General features: G+C 43.4%; 1 protein-coding gene across 1 annotated transcript in view; it reads right to left on the bottom strand.

The window, feature by feature from the left end:
- Positions 1-1488: 1488 nt before the first annotated feature.
- LOC115464465 (vomeronasal type-2 receptor 26-like) overlaps positions 1489-14937 on the bottom strand; it is a 33753-nt gene continuing 20304 nt past the window's right edge. The window contains exons 3-4 of the mRNA XM_030194843.1: positions 12484-12610; positions 1489-2393 (exon numbers count right to left, since the gene is read on the bottom strand). Of these exons, the coding sequence (XP_030050703.1) occupies positions 1489-2393; positions 12484-12610 (1032 nt within the window). The remainder of the gene's footprint in view (positions 2394-12483; positions 12611-14937) is intronic.

Below are 14937 nucleotides of genomic sequence, written 5' to 3'. Positions count from 1 at the left end.
GGTTCAATTCCCCCTAAAGCTCCTTCAAACTATGAGCAAATCACATAGCCCTCCATTTCCCCAGATACAAAAGAAGAATATATATAAAATTTCACCCCCTTTCCTAACTAGCCCCCAAGTGTTATTGTATTGTTTTCCCATGGTGTACAGTGCTGCGTATGCCTTGTAGTACTATAGAAATGATAAGTAGTAGTAGTAGTAGTAGTAGTAGAGCGGAGGATGACTCAGAAACCTATTCAATACACAAAGTTATTCCAATAACAATATGTCACCAAAAATTTTATTATTGACCACTATGGGGCTCATTTTCAAAAGAGAAGGATGTCAATTTTCCGACATAAATCGGAAGATGGACGTCCTTCTCACAGAAACGTCGAAATCGGTATAATCGAAACCCGATTTAGGACGTCTCCAACTGCAGTCCATCACAAGGACGTCCAAAGTTCAAGGGGGCGTAGCGAAGGCAGTACTTGAGCATGCCTAACACTTGGACGTCCTTGACCCATAATCGAAAAATACAAGGACGTCCCTGATGAACACTTGGGTGTTTTCACCCGGAAATGTTTTTCTTACGAATAAGGCACAAAAAGGTGCCAGAAATGACCAGATGACCACCGGAGGGAATTGGGGATGATCTCCCCTTACTCGTCCAGTGGTCACTAACCCACTCCCACCCTCAAAAAAATCTTTAAAAATATGTCATGCCAGCCTCTATGCCAACCTCAAATGTCATACTCAGGTCCATGAGGGCACATGCAGGTTCCCAGAGCAGTTTTAGTGGGCACTGCAGTGCACTTCAAGCAGGTGGACTCAGGCCCATACCCCCCTACTTGTTACATTTGTGGAGGAAACAGCGAGCCCTCCAAAAGCCACCACAAACCCACTGTACCCACCTCTAGGTGCCCCCTTCATCCGTAAGGGCTATGGTAGTGGTGTACAGTTGGGGGTAGTGGGTTTTGGGGGGCTCAGCACACACGGTAAGGGAGCTATGTACCGGGGAACAATTTATGAAGTCCACTGCAGTGCCCCCTAGTGTGGGACCAGTGCACTACAAATGCTGGCTCCTCCCACAACCAAATGGCTTCCATTTGGACGTTTCTGAAATGGACGTCTTTGGTTTCGAAAATCGCGAAAGTCAGAAACGTTCATGTCTAGGGACGTCCAAATCTAGGGATGACCAAATTTAAGGATTTGGATGTCTCTGACGGTATTTTTGAAACAAAGATGGACATCCATCCCTGGAATTGGACATTTCATGAGGACGTCCAAATCGCAACTTGGACGTCTATTTCGAAAATGCCCCTCCACATCTTAATTTTATATTCAAACTGTGTACAATATCTAATTTTATCTATAATATTACATATGTGAAATTTTGGATGGCCTCAACCAAAGATGTAGTTTCTGGGTCAAAAAAAAAAGACATTCAACTTCGACTTCCCAACAAAAGATAACAATATTTAAACTAATCCATCCTTTAAACAAATATTAATAATTCTTGTATTTTGATAAGCATTTTCTGCTGTTCCTTTCAGGTCTCAACAGAATAACGTAACACTTAGGGAAAAAGATACAGCCCAGAAGTCCAGCACTAGAGGCCAGAATAGCAAATATCTCCACTGCCACCATGTATTTGCCCTTGGTGCTCAGGTATGTTGGGAAGAAGGAGACCCAGACACTACAGAATACCAGCATGCTGAAGGTGATATACTTGGCCTCATTGAAACTATCAGGCAGATTTCTTGCTAGGAAAGCTACGATGAAGCTGATGGCAGCCAAAAGTCCCAGGTAACCCAAAACACAGTAAAAAGTAACTATTGACCCTTCATTACATTCAGTTAGTATTGTTCCAATTTCTGAATTCTTATTAAGATATGGGAATGGGGGAGCAGTGAACAACCAGACAAGACACAGAACAGTTTGTATAAGGGAGCAGAAAAGAACTATAAAAAGTGAGACCTTGGAACCCATCCATATCCGGAGCTTGCTTCCAGGCTTGGTGGCATGAAAGGCTATGATCACAGTGATGGTTTTGGCCAATACTGAAGATAGAGCAATGGAGAAACTGATCCCAAAGGCAGTCTGTTGGAGAATACAGATCACTTTGTCAGGATGGCCGAGGAAAACCAAGGAGCAGAGGAAGCAGAGCATGAGTGAGATGAGGAGAATGTAACTGAGTTCTCGGTTGTTTGCTTTCACTATGGGGATGTCTTTGTAATGAATAAAAATTCCCAAGATGACAGTATTAATGAGAATTAAGAAAATGCAGATGAAAGTCAAAGTTATCCCCAAAGGTTCTTCATAGGTCAGGAAGGTTATCACTTTCAGGATGCAGGCATCTTTCTTCTGATTGGGCCATTGTTCCTCTGGGCATTTCATACAAGCATCCATATCTAAGAATAAAACATATTGCCCCAATATCTCATAAATAGCATCAGTTATAGGACAATAGCTTTTCCTTATGATAAGACTTGCTTCAAATTGACAGACCGTATCAAACACTAAAGAGTAATGAACAATGAGCGTACTGGAAATGAATCATGTATTATCTTTTAGAAGAGCAAAAGAGGAGCAGACCCACATAGAAAAATGAAATAATATTTATTTTATGCAGATACATAAAAACAGCATACAATTTTCCTCTAACCGCCCAACATGGCCATATTTCACCCTAACAAGAGCTGCGACAGGGGGTTAACATAAAACTGTAAAATGAATACATAAAATGCCATCAGATAATATGATTTAATAAAAAGGACTATAACTTAATACACCCTCCCTCAATTTTCTATAAAGGGCACCTTCAGTTGTGTTCGCTAATTTGGTTAATTGATTAACAAGCCAATCAGTGCTGATAATTGGTAGTTAACTACCAATTAGCAGTTAATTAGAATTTGCACATACAACTTTCTAGGCTTATTCTAAAATATAGCAGTGGCGTACCAAGGGGGGGGCGGTGGGGGCGGTCCGCCCCGGGTGTCAGTGGGTGGGGGGTGCTCCGTTGCTGACTGCAGTCAGCCCTCATTTCCTCTCCATCCTGTGCCTTTAAAATAATCTGAAAAGCAGCATGGCAGGCAGCGCTTCGCGTCTGCCCTGCCTGCTTGTAAAAGAAAGCGCCGGCAAACCTCCTCGTCGACGTCACGACGTCGCGTCGGGTCTTCCCTCACTGGGTCCCGCCCTCGTGGGGGGCGGGACCCAGTGAGGGAAAACCCGACGCGACGTTGCAACGTCGACGAGATTTGCCGCTTTCTTTTACAAGCAGGCAGGGCAGACACGAAGCGCTGCCTGCCATGCTGCTTTTCAGATTTTTTTTAAAAGCCCCGGATGGAGGCAGGAGACGAGGGCTGTCGTCGAAGGTGGTAGGTGGGTCTAGTTGGGGGGGGGGGCTTAGATGGGCGAGGAGGGTTTCAGATGGGAGAAGAGGATTGAGAGTGGGACCTCAGAGGGGAGAAGGGGACTTGGGGGACTTGGGGGACTTGGGGGACTTGGGGAGGGGGGTCTCAGATGGGAGAAGAGGGGAGAAGGGGACTGGGCTGGGGAGAAGGGGGTGGGGGGTCTCAGATGGGAGAAGAGGGGAGAAGGGGCCTGGGCTGGGGAGAAGGGGGGTGGGGGTCTCAGATGGGAGAAGGAGATGTGGGGAGGGGGGTCTCAGATGGGAGAAGAGGGGAGAAGGGGACATGGGGAGGGGGGTCTCGATGGGAGAAGGGGACTGGTGAGGGGGTCTCATGGGAGAAGAGGGGAGAAGGGGACTGGGGTGGGGAGGGGGATCTGAGATGGGAGAAGAGGGGAGAAGGGGACGGGTGGGGAGAAGGGGGGTGGGGAAGGGGCCATGCGAGAAAATGGGAGCCATGCCTGGGGCTGGTGGAAAATGGGTCTGGGGCAGAAAAGGGGTCCCTAATGCAAGGCATGTGGATGAAGGGGGCTGGAACTGGGGGCTGAAAAGGAGGGTAGGTAGGATAAGGGGGCTAGTACTGGAACTTGGGGCTGAAAAGGGGAAGAGGCTGAAGCTGGGGGTACTGGGGGCTGAAAAGGGGACAGGGAGAAGTGGCTGGGGCTGAAGCTCGGGACTGGTGAGAGAAAAGGGCTGGGGCTGAAACTGCAGACTGGTGGGATAGTGGGGCTGAAAAGGGGGAGCAAGTGGGAGATGTGAGCTGGGGCTAGAACTAGGGGCAGGTGGGATAAGAGGGCTGGAACAGGGGACTGAAAAAAGGGGCAGAGAGAGAGAGAGGGGACAGACGATGGATGGATGGATGGGGGGGAGAGGGACGGCAGACCCTGGATGGATGGGGGGAGAGGGGAGGGCAGACCCTTAATGGATGGGGGGGTGAGGGAGGGCAGACCTTGGATGGATGGGGGGGGAGAGAGGGAGGGCAGAAAGTGAATGGAAGGGGGAGAGAGAGGGCAGACAGTGAATGGAAGGGGCAGGGAGAGAGGGCAGACATTGGATGGAGGGGACAGCAGAGAGGGCAGACACTGGATGGCAGAGAAAGAACGAAGACAGATGCTGGATGGAAGGAAGACAGTGAAAAGAAGATGAGGAAAGCAGAAACCAGAGACAACAAACTGTAAATAAAATATATATTTTTGTTTTTTTTGCTTTAGGATAAAGTAGTATTGTAGCTGTGTTAATAAATGTTTATAATAGAACATGTAAATAAGGTAATCTTTTTATTGGACTAATTTTAATACATTTTGACTAACTTTCGGAGAACAAAACCCCCTTCCTCAGGTCAGGTTAGGACACTGTAACATACTATACTGTATTGACCTGAGGAAGAAGGTTTTGGCCTCTGACAGCTAAATGTATTAGTCCAATAAAATGGTATTTTATTTTCTATATTTGTTTTATTTCTATTTGTTAAGTGGTGATTGGTATTTGTTAGTTTTTTTTTTTCCAAATTTACATCTGCTGCCTTTATATTTTGCACAGTACTAGGGGACATTTTCTGTTTCTGTGGTGTTGCATTGTATGCAGAGTCTGGCATCTTGGGGGTTCAGTTTAATTTTTGCCTAAATAGAAAGTTTATGATTACTTGTTCTATAGTGGATTAGGGTGTATCTGTGTTTGTGAAAAAGACATGACTTTCAGTTGGCATTGACTGTGCAGGATTGACGATCTGTACTATCTGTCTGGTTTCGTTTTACAATAGGTGAATTGATGTTCTAGTGCTCACTGTAGTGTTTAAGATTTCTTTTTCCATGTGTGACTCATAGAAATGACTGCTTATGGTATGGTAGAATTGCTCTATAGGTCCTGAGTGTTTTGTATTCTTGGTATGCCTAGTACTGGATTTTGGAGGGGGGTGTTAAAAAATGACCGGCCCCAGGTGTCAACTACCCTAGGTACGCCACTGAAATATAGTACACATAAATTCTAATGCACGCAGCTGAAAAGGGGGCATGGTCATGGGCGTGGAATGGGCAGGATGTGGGTGTTTCAAAAAACTATGCACACTATTATGGAATACACCCGATCACCACCTATGCTAGGCGCAGGCATTTAGGCAGGGTTTTAGGTGGCCTAAATGTGTGCACCTAAATTTTAGTTGTAAGAATGGCATGTGAGCATATTCCATAAACTATGCCTAACTGTAGGCATAGTTTATAGAATCACGCCAATCACATGGTTTTTCAGTGCCGATACTTAAAGCACCATTTATAGAGTTTGGCCCCCTAACTGCCAGATTCTATATTTCATGCCTTAATTTCCGTGTGGTAATTGATGCGTATTCTATAACAATCAGTGCGTATTTCCTAGTAAAAAAGGTGCCGGTACTCAAATGCTAGGCCACTCTTCAGGGGTGGGGTAATCACTGAGGGATCCATCCCACAATAGCCAAGCCCCCCGCAACTGGTCACAGAATGTATGACAAGGCAGAATTGGTGTGTAGAGCCTCAGCTCTTTTATTAAAACTTGGGGTCCATGGGTCAATTTTAGCAGACAACGGAAAAGATGCCGGTACTCACTACCCCCAAGAACCCCCTCAAAAAAAGCCCTGATAACAATGCACATAATTTAATTGGTTAACTAGCTAATCAGCGCTGTCAATTGGATGTTAAAAAGCAATTATCAGCACTAATTGGCATAAATTTGAATTTCCGTGCACTACTGTCAAAGCACACTTAAATTCAAGTCACATGGTTAAAAATTGGGTGTGGAATAGGCAGGTCATGGGTGTTTCCCACTTGGGATTTACACAAGGTTTTAGTTACTGTAACTGACTGTGACTAAGTTTAGTTGCGTAGACTCTTGGTCAGTGTATTCTATATACCACATGGAAATTTAAACCTATTCTTAAAATGTAGGTATACATTAGAGAATATGCCTAGGTGTATTTTTCTTTCTGCATGGAATTTTCAGGCACCTTATGTACAATCTATCGCTTAGAATGTATTAAGTTGCTAAATCATATTATTTGATGACCTTTTATGTTTTCATTTTACAGTTTTATGTTAAGCCCCTGATGCAGTCCTTGATAGGGTGAAACATGGTCATGTTGGTCGGTTAAAAGAAAATTATGTGCTGTTTTTATGTATCTGCATTGAACAAATATTATTTCATTTTACTTCATGGTTCTGCTTCTCTTTTGCTGTTCTATATATTGCAAACCACTTGTCTCTGTGCTTTTTGGGATTACTTGTTAGAAATACTTGTACCTGAAATGGATGCTTTTAAAGGATTCCATAGCTCTTATCCAATCAGGGTGTAATTAGTTTTGCTGGCAGTATCCAGCTCATATTTTTGGATTAGACATAAGGTATTCCACTAGGCCATGTGAAGACCCATTTTACATAGAATACTGAGATTGTAATTTAGACATTCCGATCAGGATGTGCTCAATTCTGGTGATGTTTTGGAAAAGGCAGGAATGGATACATATTTGCTAGCCCATGTTGTGTCTTCAATAAAGGAATTTAAAACGGAGCTAGAGCAGCTTTTAAGCTAGAAACAGGGGGAAGGCCGACAGTCGCTCAAAAACGCATGGTTCTGAATAAGGTATCTATCAAAGATACCACCAAAACAGGGAAGATAGGGTATCCTGATAGTGAGGTTGCAAAAGAGACCATAGTAGATCGAATAGATGAAGGGGTAGCATTGTATATTAAGGAGAGCCTTGAATCAAATAGATTGATTATTTCTGCAGGAAACAAAACATTTCTTGGAATCACTGTGGATTGAAATTCCATGTGTAAAGGGGAAAAGGAGAGTGATAGGAGTGTACTACCGTCCGCCTGGCCAGGATAAACAGACGGATGCAGAAATGTTAAAGGAAATTAGGGACACAAACAAACTGGACAACACAATAATAATGGGCGATTTCAATTACCCCGATATTGACTGGGTAAATGTAACATCGGGGCACGCTAGGGAGGTAAAATTCATTGATGAAATCAAGGACTGCTTTATGGAGCAGCTGGTACAGGAGTTGTTTTGAAGGAGCTGTTTTCTACCAAGTGAAGTAATCCCATTAACTTGCAGTAGCAGGTCTGACAGGCAGTGTAGGATATAATTTCATCAAGGAATTGTACCTCTCTAGCGTGTCCCGATGTTACATTTACCCAGTCTATATTTGGATAATTGAAGTCACCCATTATTATCACATTGCCCATTTTGTTTGCATCTCAGATTTCTTTGATCATTTCTGCGTCTACCTGCTCATCCTGGCAAGGCGGACGGTAGTACACTCCTATCACCATCCTTTTCCCTTTTATACATGGAATTTCAACCCACAATGATTCAAAGGTGTGATTTGTGTCCTGCTGAATTTGTAATCTATCTGAGTCAAGGCTCTCATTAATATACAATGCTACCCCTCCACCAGTCCGGTCCACCCTATCACTACGATATACTTTGTACCCCAGTATGACAGTGTCCCACTGGTTATCCATTACAGAGCATATTCAAAAGCATGGATTAATGAAACAAAGTCAACATGGATTTAGTGAAGGGAAATCTTGCCTCACCAATCTACTACATTTCTTTGAAGGGGTGAACAAACATGTGGATAAAGGGGAGCTGATTGATATTGTGTATTTGGATTTTCGGAAGGCGTTTGACAAAGTACTTCATGAAAGACTCCAGAGGAAATTGGAGAGTCATGGGATAGGAGGTAGTGTTCTGTATAATTATGGTACAGCCAGAGACCCCCCCCCACTGGAATGGTGGAGGGCCCTGTCATAGAGCTCAGGCCATTACAGACCTTGGCTGAGTCAGAAATCTGATGGCTGACATAACTGGGAGCTTACTGGAAAAGTATGGCCTAGTTTGTAGCCCGGATTGAGGCCTAAAAGTTAGGTCAATAGATATGGAAACAAAATGGAGGATTTCAGCACAAAATGGAAGCCCGTATCTGTTACAAAATGGAATTTTCTCTAATGTAAGTTAGAAAAACAAGTTGAGAAATGAGTGAGTCATGCCAGGTGCAGCTGGATGCAGGGTCTTGCTTAAGATTTGTGGTCAAGCGAGCTAATGGCAAAACCATGTTAGCAAGATAGAAGCTACTCATTAGCATGAGCCAATCAGTGACAACCATGACATTAGCATAGATCCAATCAGGTATATCTACTGTCATATTATCCATATCCTGAGGGCACCTATAAAAATCAGGGTATTTCCTGGTTTAAGTTAGAGAGACAAGGGTTGCCACTCTCTCTCTCCAAGGGAAACCAATGTGTCCAGCAGAATTGACAAATTACCTAATTGCTTTCCCTTGTAAAACCTCTAATTGGTAAAAGAAATTATAAAAGATTAGGAATTAACACCTGTTTGCAGCTGGATTATTATATTTCTATAATTAATTGATTGTACGTGCCTGTTGTCAATCACTGATTTGACTTGTACCTTGGCAAATAAACTCCTCATTCCAAATGATGATTTGTGGGCTTCACTTAATGATGAAAGGCTGTAAGTATAAATGCTTTTGCTGTATCAGGCTATCTTTCACTGCATTGTATAACTTGTAACCTAAATCCAGTTTGTCATAAGGCTGGTATCTTTTCCTTAGACCTAACATCTCTCTTAGTGGCAATTCCTTTTAGAACTTCACAACTCCTTGATTACCCCAGTACTAGTGTTATTTAGAGATGGAGTCAGATTAAGGTCACTCCAGCCTTCTTGGGGGGCTCTGGACCCCTCGATTCAAAACAGTTCTATTGTGGATTAAAAACTGGTTAAAAGATAGAAAACAGAGAGTAGGGTTAAATGCTCAGTATTCTCAATGGAGAAGGGTAGTTAGTGGAGTTCCCCAGGGCTCTGTGCTGGGACCGCTACTTTTTAACATATTTATAAATTACCTAGAGATGGGAGTAACTAGTGAGGTAATTAAATTTGCTGATGACACAAAGTTATTCAAAGTTGTTAAATCACAGGAGGATTGTGAAAAATTACAAGAGGACCTTACGAGACTGGGAGGCTGGGCATCATAGGTGCCCCGTATAAGAGGCATGAGCCAGCCCAATCGTGGACTTCCCTTGGCTGCTAGGTGGGGCACAGGGGGAGCAGTCGCTCCCCCAAACAGATCTTAGTGACCAGTCTCTTGTCTCCTCCCGCGCGAGTCTTGCACCTCCCCCCCCCACCCATCCACGTGGTCACTCCAGCCTGAGGCATTCTCCCTCTGACGCCGGCAATTCACATAGCCAGCCTTAATCTGCCTGCGTCAGAGCCTCTCCCTCAGATGGAGTGGAGGAGTGGACTAGTGGTTAGGGTGGTGGACTTTGGACCTGGGGAACTGAGGAACTGAGTTTGATTCCCACTTCAGGCACAGGCAGCTCCTTGTGACTCTGGGCAAGTCAACCCTCCAGTGCCCCATGTAAGCCGCATTGAGCCTGCCATGAGTGGGAAAGCACGGGGTACAAAATGTAACAAAAATAAAAAAAAAATAAAAACCTCTGCATAAGACAGGAAGTTGCATTACAGGAGGCGGGACATGTCTGAGGGAGAGGCTCCAACGCAAGCAGATTAAGGTTGGCTATGTGAATCGCCAGCATCGGAGGGAGAACGCCTCAGGCTAGAGTGACCACACGGATGGGTGACAGCGGACGGAAGAGATAGGACCCCGGGGGGGAGCGAAAGCTACGGATGGCTGGAGGGGGGCGAAGAAGGCTGCTGGACATGGGTGGATGGAGGGGAGAGCAGGGTTGCTGGACATGGGTGGGTGGATGGAGGGGAGGGCAGGGGGAGAGGAGGGTTGCTGGACATGGGTGGATGGGAGGGCGGGGGGAGAAAGCGAAAGCTACAGATGGCTGGAGGGGAGCAGGGGAGAGAAGAGGTGGGCAGGGGGGAGAGGAAGGCTGGTGGACATGGGTGGATGGAGGGGAGAGCAGGGTTGCTGGACATGGGTGGGTGGATGGAGAGGAGGGTTGCTGGACATGGATGGAGGAGAGGGAAGGGAGAGAGAAGAAATGCTGGACATGGATGGAGGGGGGAGGGAGGAGTGAGGAAGGAGATGGGATGAGGGAAAAGGAAGAGAGTAGAAAAACTGCACATGGATGAAGAAAATAGGCAGAAGCTGGATCCACTGGACAGTGAAGTCTGCGGAGGACCCAGCTTTTACTTACTGATGTAGGACAAGAAATGAAGAAGAAAGGCGGAAAGTAAAGGAATAAATGGAAAGGAAGCCCTGGAAACGGACTTAAGAGGACAGATAGCAGCAGAATCGGATACTGGGCCAGCATGATCAGAAAAACAGTCACCAGACAACAAAGGTAGAAAAAAAAAATCATTTTATTTTCATTATAGTGTTTGGAATATGTCCACTTTGAGAATCAGTTGCTCAACATTAAAAGTTTATATTTATTTACTTATTTATGGCATTTTATCCCACATTAAACATGAATTAGGGTGTTTTGTGGCTGTACATGAGAATTGTGATATTATGATCCCTTGTTTCATATTGTTGACGGTCTGCATTTTCCATATGGCTAGTATATTGGTGTATTAGGTTCTGCCCAGTGTAATATGGTACAGTAAGGTTCTGAGTGTGTTTTTGCACAAAGTTGTGCATAGTGTTTTGCAGTTGAGCGATTGTGGTTAGTATATGCTTTGAGCAACCACTTTATTCTTTGACATATGATACATATCTAATATCTAAATTTAATAAAAGGTATTAATTGTGACTTTTATTTTTATTTATTTATTTTTTCTGTGTGTTATCAGACAATTATGGATTTAAGCTCCACCCCTGTCCCCACCCCTAACCCCGCCCCCTTTAGCCTCCCCAAACAGTTGGGCCACTGACCGCCTATGCTGGGCGTCTAAATGGCAGATGACGTTTAATGTGAGCAAGTGCAAAGTGTTGCATGTGGGAAAGAGGAACCCGAATTATAGCTACGTCATGCAAGGTTCCACGTTAGGAGTCACAGACCAAGAAAGGGATTTAGGTGTCGTCGTCGATGATACGTTGAAACCTGGGGCTAAAAAAGCAAATAGAATGTTAGGTATTATTAGGAAAGGAATGGAAAACAAAAATGAGGATGTTATAATGCCTTTGTACCGCTCCATGGTGCGACCACACCTCGAATATTGTGTTTAATTCTGGTCGCCGCATCTCAAAAAAGATATAGTGGAATTAGAAAAGGTGAAGAAGGGCGACGAAAATGATAAAGGGGATGGGAGGACTTCCCTATGAGGAAAGGATAAAGCAGCTGGGGCTCTTCAGCTTGGAGAAAAGGCAGCTGAGAGGAGATATGAGAAAAGTCTATAAAATAATGAGTGGAGTTGAACGGGTAGATGTGACAAAACAAAACAAAAATGAGGATGTTATAATGCCTTTGTACCACTCCATGGTGCGACCACACCTCGAATATTGTGTTTAATTCTGGTCGCCGCATCTCAAAAAAGATATAGTGGAATTAGAAAAGGTGAAGAAGGGCGACGAAAATGATAAAGGGGATGGGAGGACTTCCCTATGAGGAAAGGATAAAGCAGCTGGGGCTCTTCAGCTTGGAGAAAAGGTGGCTGAGAGGAGATATGAGAAAAGTCTATAAAATAATGAGTGGAGTTGAACGGGTAGATGTGAAGCATCTGTTTACGCTTTCCAAAAATACTAGGACTAGGGGGCATGCGATGAAGCTACAATGTAGTAAATTTAAAACGAATTGGAGAAAATTGTTCTTCACTCATCATGTAATTAAACTCTGGAGTTCGTTGCCAGAGAATGTGGTAATGGAGGTTAACTTAGCGCAGTTTAAAAAAGGTTTGGACGGCTTCCTAAAGGAAAAGTCCATAGACCATTATTAAATGGACTTGGGGAAAATCCACTATTTCTGGGATAAGCAGTGTAGAATGTTTTGTACTTTTTTGGGATCTTGCCAGGTATTTGTGACCTGGATTGGCCACTGTTGGAAACAGGATGCTGGGCTTGATGGACCTTTGGTCTGTCCCAGTATGGCAATACTTATGTACTTATGTACTTGTGAATAAAGGCCTGATAGTGACTAAACAGTGCCCATGAGCGTGGCACATTAAAATATGAATTCACTCACCAGTTTGGTTGGAGACCTCTCCCTCTGGACAGGGGATACAGTCATAGCAGCAGAGAGGCTCTCCTTCCCTAGTTAATTTCCTGAAACCAGGAAGGCAACTGGGGCTGCATCTGAACTCTGGAGGTGTCTGAGGATTGAGGAAAACATCTGAATCACTTGACATAATACTGGATTATGGCTTTGCAAATGCAGTGTTACTTTTCTGTCTAAATATGAGCCAGTTTTCCCATTTAGTTTTTGAGCTCTTTACCAAGCTATTTGGTAGAATATAGCGGTCAGTATGTGCTCTATTTTGACTGGAAATATAAATAATATGAAATAAGTTTGACCTGGAATCAGTCATTCAGGCTGATTGGGAAATTATCCCTTACTCGTAAGACTTGCGCTGTGAGAAAAGGACTTTTAGTTGATGTCTTTGTTGCCTTCTTTTCTACCTCTAACACTGAAAATTTACCTAATGGATCTGCTCACCATTGTTTGCTTACTCTTTAATCATTTAGCTATCACCTTTATACAGAGTGAGTTTCATTCAGGTACAATAGGTGTTTGTTGATTAAACTTGTTACCTTGTGAAATGGATACGTTATGGCCATTTAAGGCTTCATATAACCCAAATTTATCTTAATATCTGAAGGATGCAGCAAGGTTGTTTCAGGAACAGGGTCTAATGTTACACAAATAGCAACACCATTCTGCTACTGTCTAGATAACATATCCATTGATATGAAATTACACTGCAGAAATAGCAAGTCTAACTTTATATTATTAACTTATCTATATAAAGTTAGGCCGTCATATTCAGCAAGCTAAATTATATAGCGAAATGACCACATTACACCATTTTTGCAAAAACTTCATTGGCTATGAGTCCAACGCAAGGCCAAATTTAAAACTCTGATCTTCAAGGTCCTTAAAAGAAATGGCCCGGAGCACTTGCAGAACAGCATCTTCCTCTACACTCCTCCAAGGGCCTCCAAAGGAATATCCCTAACCACACCCTCTCCAAAGGGGATCATATGATATGACACCTGCTAGTGAGCCTTCTCCACTCTGAAATGTATTCCCTGGCTTTGCTTCAAGGAGCAGGTAAAAAGTTGGTGTTTCAACCAGGCCTTTAATGGAAGAAGCAACTAACTTGCTAGTCACTCACTCCAACCCTTGCAATGATAATATTCAAGCTCTTTCTGACCTCATTTGTCACTTTCAATAAATTGGTATCTTATTTTCTTACTACTGTTACTCTATCTTATCTATCTATATGTTCCATCTTTGCTGACACCCTATCCTGTCTATTAAAATGATTTATTGCATATTTTGTTGAAATTGTAATGTAGCTTAGGATACCATACTTTATATTGTTGTTTGAATATTTTTACTACTGTAATTGTGTATTGCTTATGTTTGGCTTATCCTACTGTACACTACCTTGAGTGAATGCCCTCAAAAAGGTGGTAAATCATAAGTATAAATGTTACGATTGAATATAGCATGAAAATATGCAGATAAATTAGCATATCTTTAAGCACTCATAGTAACATAGTAAATGAAAATTTAATTAAATTCAAATCAATTCTTGTGTACCCAGTGCTTTTTTTGTGCTGGTATGCGACGTTATAGCATACCGGCACCTTTTTCCTGAGGTCCGCTCACTTGCAAAATCTTTCACCTGAAGTTGTGATTCTCCTCTCTCCCCTGCCCTTCCCACAGCGAACCAGAAGTGAAGGCAGTGCAGCAGTGCTCATTGAGGCAGGCAGGCTCTGCTGAAGTTGCTTGAAAAAATACAACCAGTGCTATATATGTCTTTGGTGTGGGAAGAACTCATCATTCAGGGTGAGCTTGAACAACATTCAAATTAAAGAGAACAGGTTTGGAGGGAGGTGTGCAAGTGAGGCTGGGGAGAAATAAAAAAATAAATAGTGTAATTCTTAAAATCTGTAAGTGGTTCAAAGTTTTTGGGGTTTTTTCTGAGCATGTACACCGAGAGGAGGGCATGACTGCAATGATGTGTGCATAATTATCAGGTAACCTGGGGATAGCTACAGCTAAAAGCCATTTCATTGGCTGATGGTTCCAACAGTAGTTTCAAAGAGAAAGTTTAGCTGACATAGTGTTGAAGAGCTGGTAAGTGAAAATCTGATTGCTTTTTTTTGTTTGTTTTTATATAAAACATTCTCCTTGGATAGGAAGAGTCTGTGATATGTGAAAATACATTTTGCTTTAATGGAATTGCTAAACTTTAGAGTCAGAGACTTATCAATGAGGGATAGATACAGTGCTATTTTTGTGCCGGTACAGCGTACCGGCACCTTTTTCCTGCGGTCCGGCTCACTTGCCCGCTCCCTTCTGTTCCTGCTCTCGCACTCCAAAATCTTTTACCCGAAGTCGCGATTCTCTTCACTCCCCTGCCCTCCCCTCCATGTCCAGCAATTCTCTCTCCCCTCCCCTGCCCTCCCC

This window comes from Microcaecilia unicolor, chromosome 3 (genome assembly GCF_901765095.1).
Source record: "Microcaecilia unicolor chromosome 3, aMicUni1.1, whole genome shotgun sequence".
In the NCBI taxonomy this organism is placed as follows: Eukaryota; Metazoa; Chordata; class Amphibia; order Gymnophiona; family Siphonopidae; genus Microcaecilia; species Microcaecilia unicolor.
Note: the sequence above shows the minus strand (reverse complement) of the source record. Positions and strands in the feature narration are given on the sequence as shown.